Source organism: Lissotriton helveticus, chromosome 5_1 (genome assembly GCF_964261635.1).
Source record: "Lissotriton helveticus chromosome 5_1, aLisHel1.1, whole genome shotgun sequence".
NCBI classification, from domain to species: domain Eukaryota; kingdom Metazoa; phylum Chordata; class Amphibia; order Caudata; family Salamandridae; genus Lissotriton; species Lissotriton helveticus.
In genome coordinates, this window is record NC_136065.1 from 572,393,575 (window position 1) to 572,407,763 (window position 14,189).

A 14,189-nucleotide genomic window follows, 5' to 3' on the forward strand; every position below is an offset into this window, starting at 1 on the left:
AAAAACAAGGTGTGCAAATCACCGTGAACCGACTTGCACCAGCTTTCAAAGTAGAAATATCAAATAAATGACCAAACTTTCCTTTGAAATCTAAACATTAAATACCTCTGGCTGCCGAAGGATTTCTGAGGCACAGCACTGTGAGAAAATGCGGCTGAATGAGAATCCAAAATGGCGGTACGTCAATGACGAAGTACGTTGCGCATAGGCAAGTGAAAACTTTCACTATGCGTTCCAATGACGCAGTATGCGTTCCAGTGACGAGGGCTCAGCTCAACCGTTGAAGAGCTCGCGGGACAGCTCGCGACTCGCACCAGCGCAGACGCCCAAATAGGATAAATGCGGAAACAGTACCTGAAGACCACTAAAGACAGCAGCCAAACCAGGAAACATCGAAAACACAATCCAGAAGCCAGGAAACACTGGAGGAAACTGACAAGAAGCACGCAAATGAGGCGATCGCCGATCTCCAGGGAACACACAGCACGACACAATTGTTGTGAACCTTCGTAGAGAAATGAATCTCGAAACAGGATGATTTGAGGTAAGTTTAATTCTAATGCACAACCTGGCATCCAACCACCTCGACAGTCCAGTGCAACTGCCAACTGTTGAGTGCCGTCAGCCTGACATTCGATAGAACAGAATACAGAATGCAAAATATGCAATACTCACGAGACCGCTAAGAAGACATCATAACAGTTTACCTGTGGAATTCTGCCATGGAGAAAGCAGCATTTCCAAGACATACTCAAAAATTACCTTTTGTGGGAAGTCAGCGTTTATCTGCTCAGAGAATCTGCTTGCAAAACCTGTGGACACAAATGTCACTGAATGATACAGGGAAGTCCATTTCTACTAACACATGCCACACATCACTTGTCTTTGGCATGACCGCTTTGTATGTGCTTGTATGTGAGGTTTACTACCTCAGTAACAAGGAGAGAACAGTAGGCTTTTTTCATCGTCTGCCAGTATGGGGTTGATGATCTGGATCCTAAGGATGTACCCTTATGTCTAGAGTGGTCGACCTCGAAGCAGGGGAACCGAGTTCGAGTCTCGGCAACCATGCTCAACATCCTGTGATTCTGGGCAAATCACTTAATCGCCCTGTGCCTAACAAAAATGAATGTGTCCTTATGTAATGCAACTGGTGCTTGTGTGAAGCGCTCTGATACCTGTTATTTTCGGGTCTAGTTTGCGCCATATAAAACATTTTTTTTTTTTAAAAAGACTAAAGAGACATTGAAAATACAGTTCTGCTAGACACTTGTCCAGTACCAAATCAGGTTTAAGGACAATTAAAAAAGATTAATGAATTCTAGAAGGCTTGGAATCAAAATACTACAAATAACGTAAAGAATGAGTAAACAGGAAAATGGTGGCAACAGGCGAAGGTGTTTTATTTACCTTCATCTGAGCAACCTCTGTATTCTTGTCCAGCAGACTTGTGTTTGTGCTTGGCTGTCACTCAGGGACGAGACTCAAAGCAGATGGCTTCTGTTCCAGACCAGTGCATAGCCAACAGAGTGACACCAATAAGGACTAAGTAAAAGCCAGCGACATATGTTGGGTGCCCATTCTAAAGAGTCAACCCAGAACCAATTGACCCATCCAAACATTTCCAGATCCAGTCTGACGGCTGGGGAATAGTCTAAGGTAAGTAATATGCAGTTAGATAGAGTCTCTAACAGAAAATGTGTAATAAAGGTAAGAAACTTGTTTGTGTAATAGAGATTTCTAGCTAAAGATTACTTACCTTAAAAGATACCAAAGCAATCTGTCCACACAGGTGGGTCTAAGGGCTGTTCCACTTAAAAGTCCTGGGCCAAAAGTCTATCATGTCAGGCCTGTCAGTCTAAGCAGTAATGTTTGACAAACATATGCAGCAATGCACACGTAGAGCTTGAAAGATGTCCATAACTGGACTCCTCTTGCCAAAACAGCAGTCGCAGCCTTAGGTCTTGTTGAATGACCGGCAAGTACTCAGGGGGTTTCTGTTTGGCCATTGCAAGGCTGATTTCTGTCAACTTCCTTGCCTTTCTTCGCACCCGCAAAACCAACAAAGAGCTGATCGTCCACCCGGACGTCCTTGGTACGACTGATGTAAAATTATAGCGCCTTTTTCGGGTCCAGGTCGTAGAGTCTCTCATCTGCGTTGGTAGGGTTGGGGGTGTAGGCAAATTGATTATCTGCCTGACTTGAAAAGGTGTGACTACCTTTGGTAAAAAGGAGGCACAGGTCCTAAGGACCAATTTATCAGAGAAAAAAATTGCGTATGGAGGATGAACCAAAAGGTCTGCAACACACTAACCCTCCAGCTTGATGTAATTGCCACAAGGAACACAGTTTTGATGTTCAGCAGTCCGAGAGGGCAGCTATGTATTGGCTCCAATGTTGAACACATGAGAAAGGTGGGAACTAAATTACGGTCCCTTTGGGGCATGATGAAGGGTGTAGGGGGAAAAGGGCTGTAAACCTTCTAGGAAATAGGTCACAACAGGTGAATGTATGACATTGTTCTGCATTCTGTCCATCAATTGTTCTTTTTGCATTTGTCACCCCCAGTAAGATGGGTATGCCCAGACGTGGGTCCCGTGCTCTCCATGCTTCTGGAGTCAAGCTATCCTGGCCGATGAAGGCTGAAAGTCCAAAACCGGTACTAGGATGCTTGTTTCCAGACCAGGGAGGACCTGGCTTGACAGTTCGGGCTGGACTGTTCCCATTGGATGCAGGGTCAAGACTGATTTGCATATGGCTGGGTCCAAACTGGAAAAGCATGGTGAGCAAAAAAAATGATGGACTTATGCCCAGATCTCTGTACTGGGGTGAATGTATGACATTGTTCTGCATTTTGTCCATCAATGTTCTTTTTGCATTTGTCACCCCGAGTGGGACGGGTATGCCCAAACGTGGGTCCCGAGCTCTCCATGCTACTGGAATCAAGCTATCCTGGCTGATGACGGCTGAAAGCCCGAAACTGGTCCTAGGATGCTTGTAGGGTTGGACTGTTCCCATTGGGCGCAGGGTCAAGACTGATTTGCATATGGCCGGATCCAAACTGGAATGGCACGGTGAGCAAAAAAATGATGGTTTTAGGCCCAGATCTCTGTACTGAGGTCGCCAATTGTTCTTTTTGTACCAGCCCAAGAGGGTAGCTATGTATTGGCTCAAATGTTTAACACATGAGAAAAGTGGGAACTAAATTAAGGTCCCTTTGGAGCATGATGAGGGGCGTAGGGGGGAAACATGCTGTAAACCTTCTAGGAAACAGGTCACAACAGGGGACTTGAACAGGGAAGGTTGGTCTGGCAATTGCAAGAAGGCAGAAATGTACCCTTTAATTTGGCCCAGAACGAGGTCCTGAAGGGTAAGGGATAGGGCAAACAAACGGGCTTCGGACAAGGGTGCAGATAGAGGATCAACAGATTTGATAGTACACCAAGCCATAAATGTGTCCCATCGACAGGCGGAAATAGTTTTCGTGGAGGAGCACCTGGCTGCCAAGATGACATCACACATTTCGGGCCCTTCATGGAAGGAAGAAAGGCTTTCAGAGCCAGGCAAACCGCTCTCAGCTCCAATTGGCTGATGTGGAGTTGAGACTCTGCAGGAGAACAGAGTCCTCTGATCTCCAGATAGCCAATCCAACCCAGAAGGGATACATCTGCCAGAACTATGAGCTCTGGATGAGGAAGACAGAGGAGTCTGCCATCTGTGATCCACCACTGCACATCTTTTGCAGTTCCCTCTAATTACTGGACCAGGTCACAGAGATTTCCCTGATGCTGTGCCTACTGGAACTCCGGATCCAACATAAGAGCCCGTATATGCCATCCAGCATGTTTTACGAGCAGGATGTGGGAGGCCATAAGACCCAGCAGCTTTAGAGTCAATCTCACTGCAATCCAGAATAGAGGCTGAAACATCAGAATCATAATCCAAATATCCTGGACTTGCTGTTCCAGAGGATAAGCCGAAAACTGCACTGAATCCAGAATAGCTCAGATGAAAGGGAATGCTGAATGGTAATGTAAAGCAATACCAAAGGGGATGATGGACGGAGTGTTGAACAATGCAAGCACTCACCCCCAGTCAACTGACCTGGGTTTAATCCATCATCATTCTTTAGCTCACTCCGCCACCCCAGTCAGACATGGCCATATGCAAATCAGTCTGACCCTGTGCCTCATAGGAACAGTCCAGCCCGAACTGCCAAGCCATGTCTCCCCTGGACAGGAAACAAGCATCCAGGGACCATTTTCCGGCTAATCAGCCATCATCAGCCAGGCTAGCTTGAATCCAGTGGCAAAGTCAGCAAGGGGCCCACGTCTGGGCATACCTTGCCAACTTAGGGCGAACAAAGCAATACCAAAGGGGATGATGGACGGAGTGTTGAAAAACTGCAAGCACTTACCCCCAGTCAACTTATCTGGGTTTAATCCATCATCATTCTTTAGCTCACTCCGCCACCCCAGTTCAGACATGGCCATATGCAAATCAGTCTGACCCTGTGCCTCATGGTAACAGTCGAGCCCGAACTGCCAAGCCATGTCTTCCCTGGACAGGAAACAAGCATCCATGGATCAGTTTCTGGCTAATCAGCCGTCATCAGCCAGGCACAGGGTCGGACTGATTTGCATATGGCCATGTCTGAACTGGGGTGGCGGAGTGAGCTAAAGAATGATGATAGATTAAACCCAGATCAGTTGACTGGGGGTGAGTGTTTGATTTGTTCCAACGCTCCGTCCAACATCCCCTTTGGTATCGAATGGTAATGTAAAGCATGACAAGTAAATATAAGGAACGGTGACAGTTGCAGTATCAAGTGAGACCTAAAAATACATGTAGGTTAATGAGTGTCCTCCTCCCACCTGTGCTGTTGCCAGAGAAAAACATCAAACTCTCTAGTTATCTAAGCTACTTTGTTAGCATTCCATGGCATGTGTGTGCTCCTGAAAATTCAATCTTAGACAGCTGGATAAACAAACAAAATGCTCACAGCTCCGTGGAGGGCAAGCACTTTTAGTGGAAGCACACAACATTTGCCCAATCAAAAAATGTACTCCTGACTCACAACATGGTGGCGGATGGAGTCTCTAACGATGCTCACATAATTGTCTGGAGACAGCTGCTCTGTCAAGCCAGACCATAAAGCTGATGCAGTAAATTCAGCAAATTTCACTACCCTATACATATTCTTGAATTTTTCCATTAGACAGTAAAGATGTACATTTTCTCACAATACAACAAATTTGTTAATACAGACATCCAGTGTAAATTGGTTGCTGTTTCAATAGACTGGTTTCTAACTCTTCCCAAATTAACGACATACTTGATCTAAATGCACCACAAATATTAGGTACTCTTTAGTTTACAAAAAACTTGTGATCAAAGTTTTAGAATACTGACTGGGAAAAGTATAGATCGCGCGGCAGTACCTGCACATTAAAGTGTTAATTGTTTTACTGATACTCGGCAAGAATCCACGCCTAAAATAAAATTAAAGGACACATACAACACACACATTTTAAATTTAAAGCGCACATTTATTGGCACAATAACCACAATGGGATATCAGTCATTATGAAGTAGTGCATATATTAATTTTCTTACCTTAGCATTTCTAATGGATTGGTTTCATGCACCTGATTTCCACATCTAGGGCAATCGTTGCTTTCTTCAAAGTGTTGCACAATGCAGCTCTTACAAACTGGAATAAACGACATTTTTAGCATAAATTAGATACAAAAACTGAGTTTTTTTCGTTAGCTACTGTTTCCAATTACAGAAATACATGTAGTTTGTGATATTGATTCTAATTAGAAAAAATATGCGAAACATGTCGTCATTCTTTTATTTTGTTCCACAGCAACGAGGCTCAACATTTAGATTTTTCAGTCTTTGTAGGACAAGAATTCGTCAACCAAAATCAACGGAGGAAATTCGTTCACATGATCAATAGCAGCAGTTTTCTAGCCCAGGGTTGTCAAAAAATTTGCATGTGTTTTTTTAAATCGCTTATTCTCTTCAGCCTGGTTCTCTCCTACCCCTCCACCCTGCCCTCCAAGTCCCCCACGCAAGGCAAAGACGTGTTCCTTTCCGTTAAAATACGCAAAACGTGCCAGCTTCTCAGAAGGATTATGTAATCTGGGCGAAACATACAGCACAGTGTTGTACAATTTTGGCTTTTAGATGATGTACGCAGAACATAAAATTAGCTGTTAATGATCCGGCCAGCATAAATACACCGAATGATATGGACTTATATTGTATTGTATTGTATTGTAATTGCATTTATAGAGCACTTACTACCCCTGACGAGGCGTCAAAGCGCTTTTTCGGCAAGTAGCACACTACTCCGGAACCCATAAAGTATTAGCGTAGAACTAAGTATAGTGAAATATGAAAGTAATTTGAGTGGTGGATAGGTTAATCAGTTATTTGGATTCAGAAGGATAGTGGAGGGATAGAAGAGGGAAAACATTTGCATTTTTATAGCGCTTGTTACCCCTGATGGGGGGGTTGAAGCACTTTCTTGGCGAGAAGCACGCTACTTCGGAACCCATAAGAATTAGTGGTGAATTAGTATAGTGAAATATGAAAATAATTTGAGTTGTGGATATTAATGAGTTATTTTGATTGAGCAGGATAGGGGAGGGATAAAAGATGCAAAAAGGTTTGCATTTATATAGTGCTTGTTACCCCTGATAGGGTGTTGAAGCGCTTTTTTTGGCGAGTAGCACACTACTCCGGAACCCATTAAAGGATTAGTGTTGAATTAGCATAGTGAAATATGAAAGTAATTTGAGTGGTGGATATGTTAGTAAGAGGGATAGAAGAGGGACAAAGGTGGCCAAAAAAAGGTCTCAAGGGACACATAGTGAAACACCCTCATAACATTGGTGGTACTACACCCTCACAACTCTGCTTGTTTTAACGTGGAGTCGGAACTGCCATTTTCACTCCCATCGCTGAAGCATCATTGCAGGTGAACTACATAAAAAACAAAAAAACACCCACACACCTAGCAGCCGCTGATACAGTCACTTCCAAACCTACCCCTTCTCAATCCCTCTGCAACTCCCTTAATGCCTATTTCATTGAGAAGATTGCCATTATCAAACGCACCATTCCCTTGCCTTCCCCTTCCTTTTCCTCTCCCCTATTGCCCCCCACGCCCTCTCTTCTTGATCAAATCCCTCTTATCTCTAAGGAGGCCTTCCTCACCCTGCTTAAAAAAGTGAAATCAGGGTCCCCCTCCGATTGTTGCCCTGCTCACATTCTGAGGGACGCCTTCTCTAGCTGCCCCGACCCCCCGCTTACTTTTATTAATTCTTCCATCACCCAGGGAATTGTCCCAGACTCTCTTAAATCAGCTATAGTCATTCCCATTCTAATAAAACCTGGCGCTGATCCAACTTCCCTTTCCAACTTTCGACCTATCGCTTTGCTTCCACTCCTGGGTAAGATCCTGGAGAGCCACGTCACCACCTGCCTCTCTGCCTATATTGAGGAGCACCATCTTCTTGCCTCCCACCAGGCTGGCTTTCGTCCAGCTCACTCGACGGAATCTGTAGGTCTATCCGTCCTGGATGAGCTTAGGAGAAGTGCCGACATTAACTCCCCCCCCCCCCCAGGCCCTGATTCGCCTCGATCTGTCCGCCGCCTTCGACACGGTTGACCATTCCATCCTTCTCGACCGTGTCGAGGGCGCCGGCATCCGGGGGTCAGCCCTGGCCTGGCTCGCCTCCTTCTTACAAAACCGCACTCAGGCCGTCCAGCTGAAGGGTTTCTCTGCCCCCTCCCGTCCGGTCTCTTGCGGGGTCCCCCAGTGTTCCTCCTTTCTCCCCTCTTCTTTTCAACCTCTATATCTATCCTCTTATAACTGCCCTGTCACAAATGGGGGTCATGGTATTTGTAGGAGAGTAGGGTCTGCAATCCTATGATCACCCAGATTTTTGCTTTTTGCTGCACTGGTTTACGACTTTCCCTGGCTGTGGGCCTGCTAATCAGACCCACAGCCTAGCTGTTCTCTCTATCCAAATTGTACTCAGGTACTGAATTGGCACTGGGCCCTCTCAAGTCCCTGTACCCAGGGCTGAGGTGCACCCAGAAGTCTCCCAGGGGCTGAAGCATGTATTATGCCACCCCTGGGCTGACTAACTAAACTGACACAACTGGCTGCACGACAGCTGGGGCAAGGTGGTGTACTCACCCTTTGCTTTAGATATAGTATACCTATATCTAACCCTAAAATGGACACACAGATCTCCTATCAGTCACTCCTATGGCAGGCCTTAACAATCCTGAAGGCAGAGTGCTTGGAATCGTGTGAGATGGTGCTCTGGCATGAGCTGAGCCTGTCTGCGGCTTTCGGGATCCATCCCTTAGCCGTTTCCATGATATCGCATACCATATACTCTTAAGTGCATTATAATCCTCGCGGTTATATGCCAACTCTGGTATCGCTTTATCAAAACATGTCGAGTAAGGTGTCATACGAATTGGAATACTAACCCCTCGCCAATTCTGGCGACGGGGTTAGCATTCCACCCTTCTAGAGGGACACGACATGTATGTAACCCCTAACCCCGGTTAAAGTCAGACAGAGCCTTAGCATCCACAAAATGGATGCTGCCACCGAGACACAAGTCTGCCCTCCTGCTGCTGGGAGTCCTCCCAGAGCAGGAGATAAGGACAAAGGGTTTCCTGCCAGGGGCGGTGCCAGCACCGTCCCAGACAGGATTTTGTGTATTGTAGGTAGGCAGGGCTTCAGAGGAAGGTGACTGCACGTGGCACCCCGGTGCTCACTGTGCATAGGCTGGCTTGAACCAGTTCCAGGGACACTCCAGACCCTGTGCTGGGGAAAAGCCCGCCAAGGAAGTGGGTGTAACCACCCCCCTCCTGGTCCCACCCCTAGGGCAGGACTTAGTCGCGTGCCAGCCCCTTTTTACAGGATAAAGGTAGGAACTGGCCCCCTTCCAAATCAGATCATCTTTGAATCCTGAAACTACTTTCCACGAAAGGAACTCAAGACTTCTTCCTAAGATTTCTCCCTTGTGACTAAGGAGTAGTCACCCTGCATCCGCAGGCACCATCTAAAGAACACTGCGGTCTGCTGCAAGTCCTTCCTCCGGAATCCGACTGCCCAGCTCGACGAGAACCGGCTTCCCTGGCACCTCTGACCTCTACCCACCTCTACAGCCAAGCTGAGAACCGTGGGTGCGACGAGACCTCGAGGGACCGGCCATCTTCAAGACTGCACGACTTCTGCACAGCAAGCCCGCCGAGTAATTTCCTGGTGAGTGCTTTGGGGTCCGAGAAGCCCCGACCCTGAGCAGCTCCAGCACCGAAGTGCAGCCCCCCAGCATCTCCACGATCTGTGTGGGGCCCTTCTGCTTTTTGCTGCTCACCGCGTTGTTTGGCTACTAGCCCGCTGGCTTGTGGCCTTCTGAACGACGCCCGACGACATCACTGCTGCTGGTCTGGTTGCTCCAGACTGGCCCTTGCTCCCTTCCCGAAGAGGAGCACCCCGGACTCTCCTGGTCCACTCAAGACGCCATTTTGAGTCCACCGCGTGGGCTTGAATTAGCCAAGGCTTGTTGCCCAATCCTGGGTAACTTCGACGTCGACAGCTTCATCCATCGTGGGACAGCTCGCCTCTCCATCCTGGTCGCCGACAACGCCTCCTGGTCCGTGAGATCTGCAGAGCCAGCGTCGCCCACTCACCTAGTCGAGGTGACTACCATCCGGTGCCCTCCTGGTGCCCACTGACTACTGGCTAGTAGTCACGAACTTGGTCCCCTCTGCTTTCAGGTGTCACCCATCTTCCAGATCCAGGCTTGGATCAACTCGAACTATCTTCACTGGTCGCCTGCCAGCATCTTTTCTTCCAGGCTCCTGGTCCGGCAACGAGGATTCCCGACGTCTTTTGAGACCTATGCAGCTGCAGCCCCTGGGCTAGGTAACTTCGGCATTTCGGTGCCCCAGCATAGCCTCACTATCCAAGGGTCAGGATCCACTGTCGTTTTCTTCCTACCAGGTCGGGTTCGCCCGTAAACACTAACTTTAACTTTGCTAGCTTCCATAGACTTTGTCCCGCATCCCGCGTGAGAGTGCACACTCTGCACCCGAGTCCCCTAGGTCTCCTAGAAGTAATCTAACGATTCTATAGTCAAGTCCTAGCGATTCCAAAGCCTATTAGTACTGTACTTACCTGCTAGTAATTTCGCATTCCACTTTTAAAGTATATGGTTTTTCGTGCCCCTCGGGCATTTGTGTATACCGTGCTAACTTAAGTATTTTCGTAAGAGTTTTGTTGTGTGCTTAGCACCCTGTCCTCATAAAGAGTACAGGGTTGTTGTGATTCTAATAAATACATTGTTTATTTTCATAACACTTGTGTGGTGTCCTTTCACTGGGTGTTCAAGGGGTAATGTGATGGTAAAACAGCTGGCTTAACACGCCCTCTAGAGTCTTAGCCTTAGACTGCTCGTATCCATGCTACTAGGATAGCTGGTCTATAAGGTTGACTTACAACCAATCATCAATAAGGGTTGTTTGGACTGATATATAGTGATCACTAGAATAGTGAGCACTGCACATCAGGCCAACTTCTCACAGTATTTAATTATGCCGATGACCTTCAGCTCATCTTCAACCTTTCTTCTTCCCCTGAATCTATTCTCAACTTTCAATCTACTCTGACTTTCATCTATGATTGGATGAACCATAATCATTTAAAACTCAACCCCGACAAGACTGAGCTGGTTCTCACCGGCGCCCCCCCTAGCCCCTGGACTCCTGCCTTTTGCCCCCCTGCCCTCGGTCCCCCTCACACACCCTCTGCTTCTGTTAAAGCGTTGGGCATCAAAATCAGTCAAGATCTCACCATGCGTTCCCAGATCAGTACAGTTGTCTCATCCTGTTTTCTGTCTCTCAGAGTTATTCGCAAAATCTCCCGTTTTTTCTCCACGGATGCCCTCAAACTTATTCTCTTGGCCATGATTCTATCCCGCCTTGACTACGGCAATGCCCTATACGTAGGTGCTCAAGCCTATGAAATTCGGCGCTTACAATTGATTCAAAATCAAGCAGCACGTTTTATTTATAGGCTCCCTAAGTCCCATCTAGTCACTTCCCTGCTAAAAGCGCTTCACTGGCTACCCATCTCCCAGCGATCTCTATTTAAGATGGGCTGCCTGATCTTCATGGCCTTAGCTGGCACTGCTCCAGTTTTTATCAACATGCTGATCTGCGCTTACGTTCCCAGCGGAAAGCCTCCGCTCCTCCACGCAGATCCTACTGAACGTTCCACGTTTTCGGAGGAAAAAAATTTGGAGGCACGAGGTTTTCTACCCTTGCCCCCCCCACCTCTGGAATTTGCTCCCCTTTACCATCAGGTCTGCCCCCACCTATATGGGTTCCCGTAAAACTCTTAAAACCCATCTCTTCTCCTTAGCTTATCCTCTGTAGGAACCTCCCGGTCTCCCCTCTGCTTCTGTCACTGCGTAGCACCAAGAAACCGCATGGTGTTAGAGCGCTTTATAAATCCTTTCAACTTCAACTTCAACGGAGTTCTTTATTTTATTAAGGTGGGGAGGGCATATATATTGCATAGGTAAAACATTGCCATTCATAATGCCAATCACTCCAACTCCAACAAATGAGAGACCTATTTATTGCATTTCCAATGCATGTTTTAAGTTGGCAGGTCTGAGCACGGCATAAAATGGCGAATGGATACAACTTCCTCAGTCAGTGGAAGTGTATTGATAGTATTCCCGTGGCTGGAGGATGAGACCAAGACACTGAAATTAAGGCGGATGAAGACAGATTTAGCCTTAGAACGTCAATCAAGGGGCTTCTGATTAGATATTCCCAAGCAGGTTCTGTGTTCAAATTAAGGAGCTTTCTAGACAGGGACAACCTTTTTGTCTTTCTCAGATTGCTAATTCAGGAAGAATGATGACCGTGAGGTACAGGTTTGTCACACTTCATGCAGCCCAGGTTTCGGATGCCCCTGCTTTTAACCAGCCACACCTTGCCTGATGTGACAGAGATCACCTTGCACAAAGGCTATGTCTGCACAACAGCCAGAAAATTACATTTAAAAAATGACAACCCCAAAAGAGTTCCAGGACCTTAAGAGGATCTACAAACCCTTTCAGGAAAAGCAGTATATACCACTGTACTTTGTTCCTTTTTCAAGTTCTCCTTGGCTAAGAAAGGTAGTACTGCGCAGAGTGCTCCAAGAGCTGCTGCGTGACCAGGGCAGGTGTCTACATGACAGCCACTGTCCCAGAGGTGATGAAGATCAACTGATGTCTGTGCAACTTGCTTGAGAAGCGGAGGGTCAGCCTAGCACTTAGAAGACGCCTGCATGCTCTGAGAAGGGAGGAGAGTGCCTGGCTCAGCAGGATTAGAGACTGTCCATGAGGAGCCGCCATAACTGTGTCCATGGAGTGAAGATGACTCGAAGGCAGCTTAATGCTGGTTATCAGGGTTTCCCGGTCTCCTAGTGTGGTTCCAACAGCGGACCTCGTAATGAGATCAAGCCGGAATTCAACACTGTGCTGTTAAGCACCCCTGCCACTTTCCAAAGACTGGTGCTGCCGCTGATTCAAATTTGTGTTTCTGGTGAAGGAGTAGTCATGGCTACAGAAGCCCTGTCCAAAGGCAGTAATTGCTGAAAAGGAGAACTTGACTGAATTCAGCCTAGAAGCCTTAACTGCTGAAGGCAAGCACCACTCTGATGCCAGCCTGAAAACCACTCTTGGCAAAATATGAGTAGCCACAGAGCAGGACTGACAGGCTGCTCCATCCCCAGTGGTCTAAGTCCAGAATAAGGCTGCCACCATGGTCCCACATCACTTGAGAAAACAGTGCAGACGCCGATGAGTGCACCCACCAGCACTGCAAAAGCTGGATCTCTGGGCAAGTAAAGGGCCTAATCAAGAGCAACTGAAAGCCTGAATTCATTACATATTTATTTATTTATTTGAGATAAATCGGTCATGAGAACACCAACTTTAGCCGGGGTGACCTCTTTTGACAAAAAAATGTTCATTTATTACATATCTTTTGTATATTTGGTAGCTATGGAAGCATGGTATAAGATGTATTACTATCCTCCTTATCTTTAAGAAAGTCTGGCCAAATGATGTAGGAGGCTAACATGTTGTGGACTGCCAAGTCCAACATGTCAACTATAGAAGCACATCAGCACAAACAAATACATTCCGATTTCTTTAAAAAAAAACAAGCCAAAAAAAACTTTTCATGGTTTGCTATGTATGACTTCATGTGATATCTGCTGTTTATTGTAGTTAACGCCCAGTCATCAACACACCATCCTATAACCGAATTCAAAACGGAGATGATTGTATTACTTTTGCTCGCACAACTTGTGTTTTTTCCCAGACCTTGATTAACAAGCATTGGTAAAGCTAGAGCGAAGGTTACTTTTTATCAATTTTTTCCTGCAACCATATGCAAAAAACAAAATACATGTGGCAGCCAATTGATTTATGAAAATTAAAGCTGTGCTGTTCCTGAATGATCAAGAATCCAGCAATACACAAGGGACAGCAGGCTTCAGAGACAAAGAGTTGGGAATCCACCTCACCAGAATGCAACGCCCCCACACACCCAGCTGGGTGCCATGCCGCCCCACCACCGGGATATGCAGTATCCTTCAAATAAGAGTATCATGGGGAAAAGAACAGAGTGGATTTCATGCATTTAAAAAATCCTTGTCTTCAAAAAGTTATCAATAACTATCCTTTTTGTAATGAAGTCAGCATTACCTTTAAACTATTCCATTATTTGCCAATCATCCATGGTACTTTAGAGATTCATGGAATCCTAGTCTAATTTGAAAATGAGATCTTCACAAGGCTTTGTGTTGGTAGTCCAGTCTTTGAATTTGACATTTCTGCAGTTACAAAGAAGATCCATTGCTGATGAAAGATTTTTCCGAGGACGTCATTGTTGGGAACCCATGTAAGTTTTTGTTGTAGATCTACTTAATGTACATATTTTGAAGATCTGGAAGATGGACTGCTATTTGAGACGGCTGTGGAGGTAAGAAACAATGGCAAATTCGTTGCCATATAGTTTAAGCTGCCTTGGAGCGGATCCTGAACCTCGTTACTTCACTTGTTCAAGGATGTATTTGACTGTCA

General features: G+C 46.3%; 1 protein-coding gene across 1 annotated transcript in view; it reads right to left on the reverse strand.

Moving 5' to 3' along the window:
* Positions 1-14,189, reverse strand: part of PCGF5 (polycomb group ring finger 5) — a 198,401-nt gene that overhangs the window by 135,069 nt on the left and 49,143 nt on the right. The window contains exon 3 of the mRNA XM_078642917.1: positions 5,617-5,713. Within this exon, the coding sequence (XP_078499043.1) occupies positions 5,617-5,713 (97 nt within the window). The remainder of the gene's footprint in view (positions 1-5,616; positions 5,714-14,189) is intronic.